General features: G+C 56.0%; 3 protein-coding genes across 3 annotated transcripts; 2 read left to right on the plus strand and 1 right to left on the minus strand.

Annotated features, from left to right (window-relative positions):
• The first annotated feature begins 112 nt into the window (after positions 1 to 112).
• Positions 113 to 10,039, plus strand: SARS2 (seryl-tRNA synthetase 2, mitochondrial). Its single transcript, XM_036746893.1, has 16 exons — positions 113 to 460; positions 2,621 to 2,716; positions 5,545 to 5,574; positions 5,736 to 5,876; positions 5,980 to 6,034; positions 6,354 to 6,417; positions 6,715 to 6,820; positions 7,228 to 7,275; positions 7,609 to 7,717; positions 7,847 to 7,892; positions 8,114 to 8,201; positions 8,393 to 8,502; positions 8,801 to 8,894; positions 8,983 to 9,075; positions 9,459 to 9,524; positions 9,607 to 10,039. The coding sequence occupies exons 1-16, from the start codon at positions 176 to 178 to the stop codon at positions 9,721 to 9,723; spliced, it is 1,548 nt and encodes a 515-aa protein (XP_036602788.1). The 5' UTR covers positions 113 to 175; the 3' UTR covers positions 9,724 to 10,039.
• Positions 10,040 to 10,296: 257 nt separating this feature from the next.
• Positions 10,297 to 12,719, plus strand: CCER2 (coiled-coil glutamate rich protein 2). The gene is made up of 6 exons (XM_036747611.1): positions 10,297 to 10,496; positions 10,796 to 10,824; positions 11,068 to 11,143; positions 11,230 to 11,280; positions 11,454 to 12,001; positions 12,414 to 12,719. Exons 1-6 carry the CDS (start codon positions 10,445 to 10,447, stop codon positions 12,492 to 12,494), a joined length of 837 nt encoding a protein of 278 aa, XP_036603506.1. The 5' UTR covers positions 10,297 to 10,444; the 3' UTR covers positions 12,495 to 12,719.
• Positions 12,720 to 12,809: 90 nt separating this feature from the next.
• On the minus strand, positions 12,810 to 15,704 carry NFKBIB (NFKB inhibitor beta). The gene is made up of 6 exons (XM_036745416.1): positions 15,360 to 15,704; positions 14,748 to 14,853; positions 14,331 to 14,610; positions 13,857 to 13,945; positions 13,148 to 13,396; positions 12,810 to 12,962 (listed from the first exon to the last, which is right to left on the minus strand). The coding sequence occupies exons 1-6, from the start codon at positions 15,566 to 15,568 to the stop codon at positions 12,921 to 12,923; spliced, it is 975 nt and encodes a 324-aa protein (XP_036601311.1). The 5' UTR covers positions 15,569 to 15,704; the 3' UTR covers positions 12,810 to 12,920.
• Between the last annotated feature and the right edge of the window lie 36 nt (positions 15,705 to 15,740).

Here is a 15,740-nt window from a genome sequence, read left to right on the forward strand (position 1 = left end):
GGACGACATCAGGCGCCATCTCCAAGGCGTCCCGCGTCATGCTCACGCCGGGCTCATCTTTTTTTTCCATTCTGGCCGTTGATTGGGTAAGAGCGGAGGAAGGTGAATCCTCGAGTTTTGATTGGTCCGCGCCCGAGAGGCCGGGCGGACGTCTCCATGTGACCCCCGGTTCGACATGGCGGCGTCCTTGGCACGGCGATTGCCGCGCTTACTGCCCATCCGTTTCCGAAGCCGCTGCCTCTCGCTCCAGGAAACGCCAAGACCGGCTAGGGAGAGGAACCTCGGTAGCCCTGGTGGGGTCCAGAGCCGCCCCCGGAACCTTCTATATGAGCACGTGCGTGAGGGCTACAGCGCGCGCCCCCAGCTGGACATGGAGAGGCTGTGCGCGCACCCAGAGGAGGCTGCGCGCTCCTTGCAGCACCGCAAGGGGGAGCTGAGACCCGAGGACCTGTCGGAGATTGTGAGGGCGCATGCGCCGCCAAGTCGTTGGCGGGTGGGGCGGGGCCAGGCTCGGTGAGGGGAGCTGAGATGGGGGTGTGACTTGTATACTCTTTAAGGGGGCGGGGGGTCCTCCATTGGCATGCTAGCCGTCCCCGATTTGAGGAAACTCGCTATGTGGCCACCAATCGAACCATTCATCATTAAACATTTGTTAAGTGCCTCCTATGTGCCAGGGGCTGTGCTAAGTGCTAGGGATACAAAGACAAAAGTCTCTGCCCTCGGGAAGCTTACACTGTAATAGAAATCAGGGCTTTTCCTTTCAAAAAAATTGTATTTCAGTATACAGAAGACCTCAGGCTGTGTATGGGGGGGTCCCTTTCAACGTTTCTTCTTGGGCTCTTAAGATGTGATTTGATTTGCAGAAATTAATTAGGGCATGGTTAATTTCAACAAGAGGGTTATTGAGGAAACACTGACCAAGGTTCCTGGGCTGGGCCCTAGGACTTGGAATTGGAAGGTGCTTCAGAGATAACTTTTCTGGTGATTTGGTTTTTTTTTTTTTTTGGTTTTTTTATCTTGATGTCATTTCCCAGTTAACTCCACCCCCATAAAAGTCCCTTCTGACAAAGAATGAAGGGAACCGCAGGTCAGCAGCATCTGAACGTGTCCTATCCCTGTAATCCACCAGGTCTCTAAAGGTCATAAATAATAATAATCCATGTGTCACTTTGAGAATCAGCAACGTCCTGGCATGTGTGAAGGCTCAGGATGCCAGTAGTAACTGCTGGCATTTACATAGGACCCTGGGATTTGCAAAACATCTTGCCAGTTTTATGGCTGCCGCTGAGGTAGATAGATATTGAATGACTGGCTGAAGGCTATGCAGCCATGAAGTGTATGAGTCAGAATTTGAACTCGAGTCTTACTGACTCCAAGGCAGCTAGGTGTCCAAGCTCCTCCTGAGGAACCACTCTTCGCTAAGAAAAGCCCAGAGTCCTGGAGAGTCAGGACTGAACAACATCCTACAGACTCCAGGCCCAGTTCTCTTCCCATCTCTCCCCACACTCCCCCAGCTGCCCACAATTCAGGCAGCTCCCAGAATGTAAAGCAGACCAGTCCATGGAGGGAGTTTCCACCAATGAATTCAGACTTGGAAGTATAAATAGAGACCTGAGTACTTATGCATATTCAGAGAGAAAGCATGCCCTTTAAAGGTTTAAAAAAAGTCCCTTCATCACAACAACCTTGTGAGCTCCGTGACTGGAACAGATAGGTGGTCCAATGGGTAGAATGGCAGGCCTGGAGTCAGGAAGACCTCAGTCCAAATCTGGCCTGCATGACTCGGAAAATCAGGTAACCGCTGCCTGCCTCAGTTTTCCTATTTCTAAAATGAGAATAGTCATAGCACCTACCTCCTGGGGTTGTAGGAGGTTAGCATAGTGCCTGGCACACTGTAGGTAATATAGAAATGTTAATGATTATTATCAACACCACACCACCATTTTACAGATAACAAAGCCTAGGCTCAGGGAGGAAGTTTGTGACTTGATAACATAATTAAGGATTAGTCCTATGTTTGACTGTGGCCCAAAGCATAATAATAAAAACATAATAATGGTTCTGTGTTTCACTGATGATAGGAATTCTCAAATCAGGAAACTCCATCCACTAGTGCAGGTTGGCACTTCTTGCACAGTTTGTGATCCCTGGAGTGTGGGGAGGTCCGGTGACTCATGAGGGGTCACCCAGCCAGGATGTGTCTGAGGTGGGGTGTGATGACCTCCCCTGTGCTGCCTCTAGTCACCCAAGAAAGGCTCAGGATGACTCTTCAGGGCAAAACCCCTCATTTTTAGATTAGCAAATTGAGGCCACAGCAAGCGGGGAAAGGGGCTTGGGCAAAGTCACAGATGGCACCCTAGCTCCCTGGACAAACACTTCCTTTCTGTGGCCTGTGACTGAACCTCCAGAAGCAGACCGGGTACTGAGCCTCTGGAGGAGACAGGGGAAAGGGGAGAAGGACGTTGGTGGGCATGGGTACCAAGCTGACCCCTGCTTTCCTGTTCAGCTGCTCAAGGCTGCTTTTTGAGCCAGGAGATTTCAGAGCCAGGGCCAGAGAGGCCTTTCTCTTTGCCTGGCCTCTGTTTCTCCTCCTAACTTTCCCCACCTTGCCCCACCCCAGATTTCTACTTGGCAATGCCTGGGAAGACTAAGGGAAGAGATCCGGGCTCTGGAGGAAGAGAAGGCAGCCGTGGCCCAGAAGATCAAAGCTCTAGTGGTGAGTGAAGCCAGCCCTCCCCGCCTCTGGCCTTACCTTCCTTCCATTCATTCATCAGGCACATATTAAGTATGTAGTGGTCTTAACCCGGGGGGGGGGGGGGGGGATGTCCCTCAGGATAAGACACCAACACAAGTTCCTATGATATGTAATATTACATGATCAGAAGTAGTGGGTGGGCTGCCCTCAGATCTAGGAAGACCTAGGTTCAAGTCTGGGCTCCTGTACATGTTGGCTCTGTGACTCTAGGCAAGTCATTTAACCCACAGTGTTGGTAACCACAGGCATTGGTGGAGAAGGCTCCCTCCTATTGCCAGTGAGTCCTCTGGTCTAGCTTTCTTAAAAACGTAAATTGTATGTAAAGCATTTTATAAGCTGAAAGCGTTGTAGGAAAATCATTTGGGTGTAATGGATAGAAAGGAGAGGCCTCGATGCAGGAAAACTGGTGACCCATTGGTAGAGCCAAGGTCTGGGGGGCCACGGTTCCGCATCCAGGGCCCCAGGGTCACTCATGTGCAAGAACGCCCTGTGACCAGGCTAACTTCCTGGGCCTCTCCCCCAGAGAGCAAGGAAGGAGAAAGAGGATCCCAATGGGCAGATCTGTTCACTGAGCGCTCTCTGTGGGGGCCAAAGAATGGGATCCTCCTGGGCAGCGGCCCGAGGGGGAAATGCTGTTCTGGATGGAAGGGAATGTCATGGGGCCATAAGGAATGACAGAGGGGACAGTTTCTGAGGAAGCCGGAAAATGAACAGATGCAGAGCCAAATCAGCGGGATGAAGGGGACAGCATATGCCATGCTTACGACATCAGAGAGGAGAAAAACTTGGCCAGACTTAGCCCAACAATGAGCCCCAAACCCAAGGGCAGGATGCAGGCAGCTAGCTGGTGCCCAGGAGGAGAGTTGGACCTGGAGATAGCGAGACCTGAGTTCAAATCCTGACTTGTGTGCCTACAAGCTGTGTAGTCCTGGGCGTGTCAATCTGCCTGCCTCGGTTTCCACATCTGTAAAATAGGATTAATAATAGCACCTCTCTTGCCAGAGTGGAGATGGACTTAAAACACAGAGAAAGACCAACATTTATGGCCATGGCCCGTGTGGCTGCTTGTTTAGCTAGCTGTGCACTTCTATATTAATGACATTTTTCAGGGTTTTTTTTTTTTAATTTGCTCAATTGGAGAAGGGTGGAGGTTGTGGGAGGGAAGAGAGTGGAGACTTTGGAGTTAGAAAGATGTGAGTTCAGGTCCTTCCTTTGATGTTCCTGGCTGAGGGGCATAGCCCAGGCAAGTCCCTCAGGACCAGGCACATCGCCCTGTTAAAGGGACTTCCCTGTCTCCTAATGAGACAGAGCACTTGGTGGAGACACAGGACCCCAGTGGCCATCCAGCCAAGCCCTCTCGTCAGGCCCAGAGAGGGAGTGGGCCCCACCCACGGTCCCACAGGGAGAAAGCTCCTGAGTGGGGCTGGAACCTCTGACTCTCCCCACCGGGCTCCCCATTGGAGCTGGGTGCACCACCTTCTGTCAGCCACACTGGGGCACTCTGTGCTGGATGATGCAAGGCTTGATGGCCTTCTCGGGAGGCATGGGAACAGACATGTTGGACCTGGCCTGGCCGAGAGGCAGCCAGTGCATTCCTTTTTGGGATCATGCAGAGTGTGACACACTCTCATACAGACATACACACACACACACACACACACACACACTCTCACATATGCACACACATTCACACATGCACACATACATGCAAACCCCCCCCCACACATGCACACACACATGTGTACACACACATGTGTACACACACACACCAACATACCTCATACACCCTTTTCCCTACCACCTCTTGCTGAAGAACAAGAGTGAACTTCATCGCCTCCAGAGGAGAGCCAGGGACAGAGCCCCACTCACCTCGTTGGCCTAGAGAGTGTGGCTCCTTTCTCCAGATAGTGCCTGAATCTGGGTGGGCCCCTGAAGCTTGTGGCCAGAGGTGGAGACACTGCTGCAGCTAGTGGTCTGGGATGGCCAGTGCTGGCCAGGAGGATACTTCTTTCCCCAGCCAAGCAGTGATGGGATCAGCAGCAAAGGGGCATTGTGGGTCAGTCAGACAGTATTTATTAAGCACCTACTATGTATAAATACTCTGGGGATTCAAAGAAAGGCCAAAACCCACCCCTGTCTCTCATCCCAGAGGCTCACGGTGTCTCCATGTTTGACTGGGGCTCTCTGCTCTCTCTGTTAATCCTTAACCTAGAAAGAACCTGGTCACCAGTCAGTAAATAAAAAAGTGCCCCCATGTGCCAGGCACTGTACTGCACACACTGGATTCAGGAGACCTGCACAAGGGGCAGATGTGTAATTTCAACAAGGCAGGGAACTTCATTCCCCAATGCCGCTCACCACCCACCGTGGACCTCAGAGATCTGGGTGTTTGCTGGGGCCCTGACGGGTGAAGGGGCCGGCTTGTCCAGTTTGTGTGTTGGGGCAGGGCTAGAACCCAGGTCTTCCCACCTCTGAGGCTGGGTCTGTCTCTTCTAGCTGCTAATAATAGTAATATCGATACTATAATCCTGTGCTGAGGCTCAGAGAGGGACGGCCACTTCCCCAGACTCACGCTGCTGCTAAGTCACAGGGCCTGGGGTCAAGCTCTTGGAGGGAGGGCTGGAAGGGGCCTCTGAGGCTGCGTGCTCCACAGCCTCCACAAGGTGAGGTGACCTCCCTCCTCACAGTCAGGTCCTAGGGCCCCAGGCGAGTGCCCTCAGCTCCCATCACATAACTGTGAAAGTCTCCTTGTAAGCTCACTGAGGTCCCAAGACTGATTCTCTCCCCAGGTCAGCCAGGACAAGGATTCCCTCCAACAGGTATGGAGTTTGGGGGATCCTGGTAGGGTGAGGGAGGGAAGAAGAGGGGAAGGAATGAGGGGGCAGAGGCTGCTTCCCCCTAGCTCTGGAATACAGGCTACTGAGGGGATGCTAGGGTAGATCCCCCTACCTCCAAGTCAAGCCTCCATCCCCTGCTGCAGGATCCCATCTATCAGAACATGCGAACCCAGGGAAGGTTGATCCGGACACGTCTGGCAGCCCTGTATGCTGACGAGGCCCATCTAGAGGAGCTTTTCTACACCCGAGCCCTCCGACTCCCCAACCAGACCCACCCTGATGTGGTGAGTGGGGGGTCTGGGGCAGGAGAGGAGCCTGCGCCCAGGGCTGGCCCCCTCCCACAATCCCCAACAACCACTTTGTCTCTTTTTCTCTCTGCTCTCCCAGCCTGTCGGTGATGAGAGCCAAGCCCGGGTCCTGGAGGTGGTTGGAGAGAAGCCAAGTAAGTGGCAATCGAGGTGGCCCACCCTTCCCTCTGCCCCTCTTCTCCCATGGGCCTTCCCTGTGGGTGTGAGCTCAGCCCATCCTCCTCCATCCACCTTATCTCTGTCCATCCATCTGTCCTAGCCTGACTCTGTCTGCCTCCTGTCCTTGTCCCCATCTCTCATCTCTCTGTCTCTCTGGGTTTCTACCTGTATCTCTGTCTCTGCCTCCCTCCTATCTCTCCCTCTGTGTCTCTGCCTTGCTTTGTCTCATGCTGCATACATTTTACACTGGGTACATCTCACACTGTGCACCTGTGTTTGTCTTTCCCTGTCCAGCCTTCACCTTCCACCCCCGAGGCCACTTGGAGATTGGGGAGAAGCTAGATATCATCCGGCAGAAGTGAGCAGCCCCCAGCACTGTGGTCATGCACACCCCTCTTGACAGCTGGCATCCAGGGCCTGCCCCCCCAGCAGAAAATGGGCCCATTCAGCCTGGCAGAGCCTCACCTTGCCATGAATATTTGATGCCCGTGCTGCCTACCACCTGCCCGTCTCCCCCGTTTCCCTTTGTTGCCCTCTCATTGCTGTGCCCCTTGGTGACCCAGGCCCAATCCTCCACCCTCCCCTAGCCCAGGGGAGGCCTCTGCTGGGGTGGGTGCTCCCTGTAGCCACCCCTCAGGCCTGGCTTTCTCTGCAGGCGCCTGTCCCACGTGTCTGGCCAGCGATCCTATTACCTTCTTGGCTCAGGGGCCTTGCTGCAGCACGCCCTGGTCAGCTTCACCCTCAGCAAACTTGTCCAAAGGGTACGATGACACCGGGAGCACCTGAGTCTTAGGGATGGAGGAAGGCAGAAATCCCTTGGTGCTGCTGATGGAGGATTGGGGTGCCTGAAAAGTGGTCTCCAAGGGGACCCACAAGTGAGGAAAGACCAGGTGTAGGAAGCATCCAGACATGCCTAGGTCTTAGGATAGGTGGGAGTGAGATATGTGGAACCTCAGGAAAGAGGGGGCCAGGACCCCTGGGTCCTTTCTAGCTCTGGGAGGCTGGGGGTCCTGGACACTAGCAGTTTTCTCATGTCTGCACGCTAGACCCACCCTAAAATGAGGGATGCTGGGAGCTATGATGGGAGATGCTGGGTGGGCCTAAGGGGCTGTCCTCACTTCATCCTGTTGTCCTCTGACCCCCTCTTTTTGGTATGCCCCCCTTCCAGGGCTTCACAGCCATGACGGTACCAGACATGCTCAGAGGAGCTGTGTTTGTAAGTGACTGTGAGCATAAAACACATCCCCCTAGCCCTTTTTTCCCTGCTCGCTGGACATTGGGCTTGCTTTGGGCCTAGCTTTGTGTATGGTGAAGGAGGGAGCTTGGCATATGGCTTGGGAGATGAGTCTTAAACCTTGGGAACAGCCCCTATTCCAAGCCCTCCAGGCTGGGTCCATAGCTTGGGTGTAGGCCTGACCCTGGAGGCAGGACTGATGGCAGCTGGATTGGAGACCCTGGAAGCTCAGGTAGGGGCCACATTCTGGGAAGGCCCTTCAGGACAAAGCTTGGAGAAAAGGGGTTCCCTGCCCAGCCTCTCCTCTCCCCTCAGGAGGGCTGTGGAATGAGCCCCAATGCTAGTCCTTCTCAGATCTACAACATTGATCCTTCCCGATTTGAGGATCTCAACCTGGCGGGGACATCAGAGGTGGGGATTGCAGGTGAGAGGTTGGGGGAATGGGCTGGGGGAGGGGGGTAAGTCAGGGGATCCCCTCCTCCTCTGAGCTGGACCCTAAGGGGAGAGAGGACAGCCCCACTGAGCCTGGGCGGCATCTCTCCCCACCCCACAGGATACTTCATGGATCATGCAGTGTCTTGGAAGGACCTGCCCATCAGGTGATATCCTTCACCCCACATGCCTTCCCCAGGGACTGCAGTCTTCCTCTCCCCCCTCCCCACACACACTTCAGGCCTTCCCTGTCCCTTATATCTTGGCCTGTGCTCCTAGTTTCCTCCTCTCCCATGGTCCTTCCCTTAAGCTCTCCAGAGTCATCCACGCCCTCCATTCCCCAGCCCCCTGTCAGGATCTCTGGGCCTGACATCCCCTTCCCCTGCAGGGTGGTCTGTTCCAGCACCTGCTATCGGGCAGAAACGCACACAGGGAAAGAACCTTGGGGGCTTTTCAGAGTCCACCACTTCAACAAGGTCAGCCTCAGTCCCAGGAAGCATCAGAGCTGACCAGCAACTTCCTCTCTTCTTTTGGGATGGTCTATTGTCCATTCTATGTCTGTCCTCCTTGGTCTGCCCCAGCTTTTACCAAACTGAGGCCCAGCATTGGGCAGAGTGACCAGGGGGGCCCTAGGTAACCCAGTGTCTCCCTGTCTGCTTGCCCCCAGGTAGAGATGTTTGGGCTGACGTGTTCAGAGACAGAGCACAGCTCTGGGCTGCTAGAGGAGTTTGTGTCTTTGCAGAAGGAGATCCTGACAGAGCTGGGCCTGCACTTCCGGTCAGCAGGGGCTTGTGGGGGGTGGGAGGGATCTGAGGGGCTCCCCAGACAGTCCCCAAGGGGAAGCACTGTTTAGTTGACAAGAGTCTGGGATGTGGAGAGAGAACACCTGGATCTGAAGCCAACATCTGCTAACGACTCTGTGGACCCTGGGGAAGTTATTTCACCACTCTGTGCCTCAGTTTCCCTGCCCATAAGGCAGATATGTGTATCATGCCAGCTAACCTGCCTCAGTTTCCCTATCTGATGACTTCTTTGGGGCCCTGTTCATCTCTTGACATTCTGTGATGACCCACAGAGTCTTGGACATGCCCACCCAAGAGCTTGGCCGTCCTGCCTACCGCAAGTTTGACATCGAAGCCTGGATGCCAGGCCGTGGCTGCTTTGGGGAGGTGAGCCCCATCTCCAGAGCCCGTGGGGTGGGATGTCCAGCCTGAGTGTCCCTGGGGAGGCTGCACCTTTCCCTCTATCCCCTCCCAGGTCTCCAGTGCCTCAAACTGCACAGATTTCCAAAGCAGGCGACTTCATATAATGTATGAGACACAGATGGGAGATTTGCAGCATGTGCATACGGTGAGGGAGGGGTATAAAATCCTTCTAGAGACCACCCTGTCAGAGCTTCTCCAGGACCCTTCAGGGCTCTCAACTCTCTTCAAGGATGCCCCTCCTCCAGGATCCTGCCCTTCCCAGGCCCTGTCTGCTTGCCCAGTTCCCAGCCTCCAAAGTCCATGCCCACTGCAGAAGCTCCCCCCCCATCCTGCACTTCTCAGGCCGTGTCTTCGTGCCCCCCCCCAGTTCCCAGCCTCCAGAGTCCATGTCCACACCAGAAGAAGCACCCCCTGCCCAGGATCTTCCACTCCCCAGGCCCTGTTCATGCCCCCTCTTCTCCCAGGCTGACCCTCAGTCAGGAGGTTTGAGGGGCAGGCATGACTAGACTAAGCTTTTCCCTCCGCCAGGTCAATGGGACAGGCTGTGCAGTACCTCGAATCCTCATCGCCCTCCTGGAAAGCAACCAGCAGGAGGTGGGAGGGGCAGATCCTTGAGCAGGGGCATGGGAAGGGAGGGAGTCTCCAGGGACACTCACCATACTCCTCATCCCTGCAGGATGGCTCAGTGATGGTGCCCGATGTCCTCCAGCCCTACATGAGCACTGACCGGATCTCCACCCCAACACGCACCCGCCTCAGATACATTGGTCCCAATCAGCCCCGGGCCTCCTGACCCTGGACACCTGTGTGTCCACTTCCGGGCTCTTTGGTCGTTAGCCGGGGGATACCTGCTCTGCCCCCATTGGTCCCTTTAGCACTGAATGAGGCTGAAGGCACCATTTGGACACCAAATGAGGACTTGATGAGGAAGCCCAGCCTTGCTTTACAGGCCTCACTTACAGAGCAGTGGGGATAGCTCAGGCCCCCTGAGTCCCTGGTGTCACCCTAGGGAAGGAAGAAGTTGGCGGGGGGAGTGCCATTCTATTCTGTCCCTTTCTTTTCCTATGAGCACAATAAACTCCAGTGTGGCTACACCCGTGTCTGTGTTCAAGTCAATTGGGAAAGGAGGGGTTAGGCTAGGACCTTTCATGTTGGCTCCCTGGAAGAGGCAGGGAGCTCCCAGAGTGAGGGACCCCCTGGAGGCAGGATGAGTGAGTGTAACTTGTGTGGCAGAGCTCAATTCTAATCCCTTGTAAATAATTAAGCTTGGGTTGGGTCGCATCCCAGCTGCTGCTCTCCCACCTGCATCCCCCGGGGGTTGTTGTGGGGGGGGGGGCAGTAGGTAGAGACAGGCTGTCATTGACGTCACTTCCTCCGCCCACCCCATCTGTCCAGGAGAAGTAAAAGGCAGCAGTTGGGCCTCTGCCTCCTTTGTCCAGCTCCCCAAGCCTGAGCCTACCCTATGGAGCGCTGAGGACAGCGGACCCAAGTGTCCCTGCCCACTCGGCCCCACCATGACTCAGCCTGGCCTCGGGTCCCTGCTGCTGCTGCTGCTGCTGGGACTGGGTGAGCTGGAAGACCCAGGCATCTGGGAAGAGAGGACAGACTGGCCGACACCCGGGGAAGAAAAGGGAAAAGGACTCCTTTCCTGGAAAGCGGGAGGGATGTCGCTGGGGGAGGAGGGAGCAGTGCTGGGGCAGGGTTCAGCCCCAGACTGCTGGGGATAAAGGAAAGTGGAAGGGGATGGGGAGGAGAGAATGAGGACAGTCAGGACCCGGGACAGCGCTGGGCCGTTGCTCCCTTAGGCTAAGGAGACTCCAGCCAGATTTCCTAATTGAGGCTCTTCCCTGCTTCCTTTCCCACAGCTGGTGCTGCACCTCTCCCAAAGCAGGAGGTGAGAGGGGTCAGGACCCCAAAATCTTCTCAATCTCCTCTCTCCGACCTGACCCTTAAATTCTATTTCCCAAATCTCCCTTTTTCCTTCCTCTATCCCCAGATCACTTCACCTGTCTACAAGCATCTCCCAGGCTCCAGGTCTCTCCTCTCTTCATGCTGCTGCTCAGCTCCTGTTCCCCTTTTCCCTAAATGCCCTGTTTCCCCCATTCTCATCCTCTGATTCTTTTGCTGCCCCTCCTAGGTCACTCGATGCCTTGAAGAGACACTCAAAGACAAGCTAGCCCGGGAAGGTCCTTGCACACGGCTCTTCCAAGAAGGTATGAAGATGGGCACCCAGTCCCCGTCCTGAGCTCCCTTGTGTTCTGTTCTGTCACCCCATTAACACCATCCTTCCTGCCCCTAGATGAACAGCTCACATCCCTGCTCCAGACCCTAGAGGAGCTTAGGCATCAAGGTATGACTAGGACACTTGACTTCTGGGCTGGGCATCATTCCCAGAGGGTGGAGGAAGCCAGATACTGGCTCTGCCCTTGGTCAAGGGTTCCCTTGGGTGGCCCAGGAGGGAATGAAAGGGAGGGGAAAAATGGCTGTGATGCCTGATCTTCTTCCATTGCCTTTCTCACTCAGAGATCTCCAAGCACCATCTGGGTCCTGAGAGCCAGGCAGAGCGAGAGGAGCAGGAGGTGGAAGAAGAGGATTTCAGGAAGAAAAAGAGGGGCCCAGGAGAGGTTGAGGGGGAGAAGAGGTTGGGCCAGGAGGTGAGGGAAGAGGAGGAGGTGAAGGCCAAGGAACAGGAGGTGAAGGGTCAGGCCAGAGTTCAAGAGGAGGAAGAAGAGGACAAGAAGAGAAGGGGACCAGCTGAGGCCTGGGTCTCTGAAGAGTCCTTGGATGACCTCAGGAAGCGGAGAGCAGAGGGGGCCCAGGGCTCTGAGGACGAGGCAGGGGCTTGGGGCCGGGGCCAGGGCCAGAGCTGGGGCCAGGGTGTGGAGAAGCGTGTGGCAGAGAAGGCTAGTGATGAGGAGACAGCCCAGTTTGAGGAGGAGGAGAAGGGGGTGAGGGTGTCAGGTGGGGGCTACAGCTTGTGGCAGGGGGCTGGCCCAGCCCACAGACACCACCACCACCAGCCCCATCCTGAACAGGAATCTGAAGAGGAGGAGGAGGAAGCAGAGAAGAAGGTGAGCCAGAAGGGCCTCGTTCAAGTCCTGCCTATCAGTCAATATTAAGTGCCCACTATGTGCCAGGCACTGGGCTAGGTGATAGGGATACAAAAAGAGGCAAAAGACAGCCCCTGCCCTTAAGGAGCTTCCAATATAATGGGGAAGACAGCACATACACAGGTCTGCACAAAGCAGGCTCTAGACAGGATACGTAGTAGATGCCCAGCAGAGTGAAGGCCCGGGAAGTCACTTCCTCAGGTGCCAACCTGCGTCGGCAGAGAAGCTTCTCTCACCCTCACTCATGCCTACATGAATGAAATTCTTGGTCTTGGCCCCTGGAGGACAACTTGGAGGAGGCCAGGGGAGGCACTTGGTGGTGATGGAGGGAGCCCCTTGGAGCACTAAGCACCATCCCCCTCTTCCCCCCCAGGAACAACATGAACTGGAGCGCCTGGAGCAGATGGGGGAGGAGCTGAAGAGGGCAACTGAAGCGCTAGGCAGGAGGGGCTGAGGAGCAAAGGTGGCCACCTCCACCTGCCCCACCTGCTCTGGCTCCTCTCAGCACTTTGGGCTCTGGACTGGTTCCTGCCCTTCTTGCTCACACCCAGGAGCCCCTCCCCAGGTGGTGGGGGGAGGGGGCAAGAGAGGGTCACCAAGAAAACAGACTTGGCGGTGGGGGTCAGAGACTTCTGCCCCACCCGCTCCTTCCTGCTACCCCCTCCCCACAACATGAATAAAGCACAGATAAAAGCATGCCCTTCTTCCCATTGGTATGTTTCGGAATTCGGATGCTATGGACCCTAACACAGATCCCTGGACACTCCAGCCAGGGGAACCAGGGTTTTATTGAAATTAAGGTTTTTCTACAAAAACAAAAACAAACAAAAAGCAAAGAAATTGGCTAGAGACAGCGGGTGAGGAAGATGTGCCTCCAGTTTCAGCTTCGCCTTCCGTGGACCACGATGTCATCATACTCGCCCTAGAGGATAGTGGGGTCAGGACTTGGTTCTACTTCATCCTGGGCTCTCCCTTCCCCCAGGGTCCCATCTCCCATCAGCTGTCCCCTCCAGAAGGCTCAGTTACTGATCTCCCTTCACCAGCATTCTCCCTCCCTCCACCCCAATCATCCAAATCTCACTGCCTGAGTTCCCCCAGGTCACTTACACCTTCATCACTGTCACTGCCTTTGGGGCTGTAGTCTTCCTCATCCTCAGACTCAGGCTCTGGGGCTCCATGAGCACGCAGGAGACAGGCCAGGAGGGGGTCTGACCGCAGCATGGCACTCCCCAGTGGGGTACGGCCTCCATACATTTGGGCCTTGGGGTCTGCACCGCCATCCAAGAGCAGCTCCAGGACCCCAGCTGCCTCTGCCTCCACAGCCAGGTGGAGGGGACTCCGCCCACATGTGGGCTCCTGATTGGGAAGGAGAGAGTGCGTGCAGGGGGCACATCTCCCCCTTTCTGGAGCCCCAGCACCCATGTGTCCTAATCTATCCCCACTCACTGCTGCTGACAAGAGGCTTCCTCTGACAACAGTCTCTTCCTAGAGATTGGGCCTGTCCCCCCATTTTCAGGGCCCAGTATCTTCACACCTAACCCACCTTGCCTTTGAAACTACATCCGGTCTGAAGGAGAGCCCACTTGTCTCAAAGAGGCCCCTCTACCCACTGTAGGCCGCCACCTGTTTTACAGCTCCCTCTCAGAGGAAACCAGTAATCACCCTCATTTGGACTCCCTCAATTTAAGAAAAGGAGCTGGGGGTGCAGAAAAGAATCTCACGGAATAGAAATACAGGAGAGGAACGAGAGCATAGAAAAAGGGAGGATGGCCTGGGGGGGAAGGGGTTGAGGGAAGGTGGGGTTCTGCGTCCTTACTGGTTTGTTGAGATCAGCCCCTGCTTCCCAGAGCAGCTGAACCATCTCTGTGTCTCCGTGGATCACAGCCACGTGGAGAGGAGTGTGGCCTGGGGGGTTATTTAGAGAAACAAAGATGGGAAGATTTAGAAGGCACCTAGGGAATACATTTAGAAAGTATTTAAGGTGAACAAGGATACTCAAAGGAAATGGAAGAACATGTATTTAGTGGGGATTTGGCCCTAAGTTCAAATCCTGCCTTGGACACTTACTAGCTGTGTGACCCTAGGCTACTCCCTGAACCCATTTGTCTCATCTGTGAAATGGAGACAATGATGGCACCTACTCCACAGAGCTGTTGGGGGAATCAGATGAGATAATGCTGGGAAGACCCTTGGCACACTGCCAGAGACAGAGGCAACCTTAGCCACTTCTATTGTTTGGAGATGCCTTGGTCCCCCAGGATCAGGCCCAGTCTGTGAGAGAGTGCCGTACCCTGGTAGTTCGTACACTCCAGCTGCTCGACTCTCTCACACTGCTGCTGCTGCTGCTGCTCCTCCTTTTCCTTCTCCTCCTCCTCCTCTTCTTCTTCCTGGGCTGTCTGACCCTCAGGGGGCCCCAAGAGGGCTCGGGCACAGGCATGAGCCCCAGCCCGGCAGGCCAGGTGCAGGGGCGTGTGTCCCCCTCGCTCAGCCACACAGAGCCCGGCCCCCGCGGCCCGCAGCTTCCGAGTTAGGTCTGCCTCCCCTAGGATGGCTGCTATGTGCAGAGCCGTCTGTGGACAGATGAATGCAAGTGCCAACAGGAGACGGTTGGTCCTGGGGGTCCTCTGCAAGAGGCTGTGACCATCCCAATGGCCAGGTTGAAAGGGTCTCCTCCCCACCCCACTGGCCCCATCGGGAACAACCTCACCTGGCCCAGGTCATTCTGGAGATCCAGGTACTCAGTCCCTGCCGTGAAATGAAGCAAGAAATCGAGGAAGGCTTCATGCTGGTGAATCACTGCCAAATGCAAGGCCCTGGGAGAAGGGGCAATAGACGGGTCAGTGGGGTGTGCGGCAGGGGACACCTTTGAGGCCAGGGCCCGGATTGGGGGCAGTAGGGATGCAGGGGGTGCAGGAAATTATGCTCCCTAAAGGAGTCACTGTTCAAAGGGAAAAAGAGGGGGGGGTCAGGGTCAGGGGTCAGAGGGTTTGGGGAGTAAAACAATCTCAGGGCTGGAAAGGCCTGTCATCCAAACCATAACTAAACATCCCCTCCCCCCACGTGAGCCTGCCTGAGGACCCCCGGGGAAGAGGAGCCCACATGGGGCAGCCCCCTAGCCCTGCCTTCACACCTCTCCTCCCTCCCTCAGTTTCCTCCTCTGTAATAGGCGGGGATCCCCCCCACTCCACCTTAGGACAGCAGCTCCCTGAGGGGTGGGCGGTCCTGGGAAGGGGGAAGTCTTGGGGGTAGGGGACAGAGGTCAGAGCAGGGTGTAGGGGAACCCAGGTCATAGGGCAGGGGGCAGCGGCCGGCCGCTTACGTGTCCCCGTCCTCCGTCACGTAGCCGAACACCTCGGGCGCCCAGCTCGCCGGCTCCTCGTCCTCGTCCTCGTCTTCGTGCACCCCGTCCCTCGGTCCGTCCGCTGGGGTCCCGAGCCCATCGGGCCCCAGAGACCCGAGCCCGCTGTCGCACCACTCGTCCGCGAGCCCGCTGTCCCCAGGCTTCACGGGCCCCGCTGGGGCCGCCATGGCCTACGCAGAGCCCTCCTGTCCCGGGCCCCCCCGGCCCATCCAGAGTCTTCGTAGCTGCAGCGGCCGGTCCGGGGATTCCGAGGACCCGGGGAATTCCCCCTGCACCCCAACTCGCTCAGCGCTCTGACCAATCGGAAGCAGCCGCACCGCCCCTTTTCGAGACGGCAGC

The sequence above is a fragment of the Trichosurus vulpecula genome, chromosome 2 (assembly GCF_011100635.1).
Source record: "Trichosurus vulpecula isolate mTriVul1 chromosome 2, mTriVul1.pri, whole genome shotgun sequence".
Lineage (NCBI taxonomy): Eukaryota > Metazoa > Chordata > Mammalia > Diprotodontia > Phalangeridae > Trichosurus > Trichosurus vulpecula.

Bases quoted from the DNA above. Each gene is read 5' to 3' on its own strand.
- NFKBIB (XM_036745416.1), bottom strand. From the start codon at position 15,568: ATGGCGGCCCCAGCGGGGCCCGTGAAGCCTGGGGACAGCGGGCTCGCG. The intron at 14,854-15,359 runs GTAAGCGGCCGG...CCCTTCTCCCAG, and splicing joins GTGACGGAGGACGGGGACAC to GGCCTTGCATTTGGCAGTGA. The intron at 13,946-14,330 runs GTACGGCACTCT...ATAACCCCCCAG, and splicing joins GGAGTGTACGAACTACCAGG to GCCACACTCCTCTCCACGTG.
- CCER2 (XM_036747611.1), top strand. From the start codon at position 10,445: ATGACTCAGCCTGGCCTCGGGTCCCTGCTGCTGCTGCTGCTGCTGGGA. The intron at 11,144-11,229 runs GTATGAAGATGG...TCCTGCCCCTAG, and splicing joins CACACGGCTCTTCCAAGAAG to ATGAACAGCTCACATCCCTG. The intron at 11,281-11,453 runs GTATGACTAGGA...TTTCTCACTCAG, and splicing joins AGAGGAGCTTAGGCATCAAG to AGATCTCCAAGCACCATCTG.
- SARS2 (XM_036746893.1), top strand. From the start codon at position 176: ATGGCGGCGTCCTTGGCACGGCGATTGCCGCGCTTACTGCCCATCCGT. The intron at 6,418-6,714 runs GTGAGCAGCCCC...CTTTCTCTGCAG, and splicing joins CTAGATATCATCCGGCAGAA to GCGCCTGTCCCACGTGTCTG. The intron at 6,821-7,227 runs GTACGATGACAC...CCCCCCTTCCAG, and splicing joins TCAGCAAACTTGTCCAAAGG to GGCTTCACAGCCATGACGGT.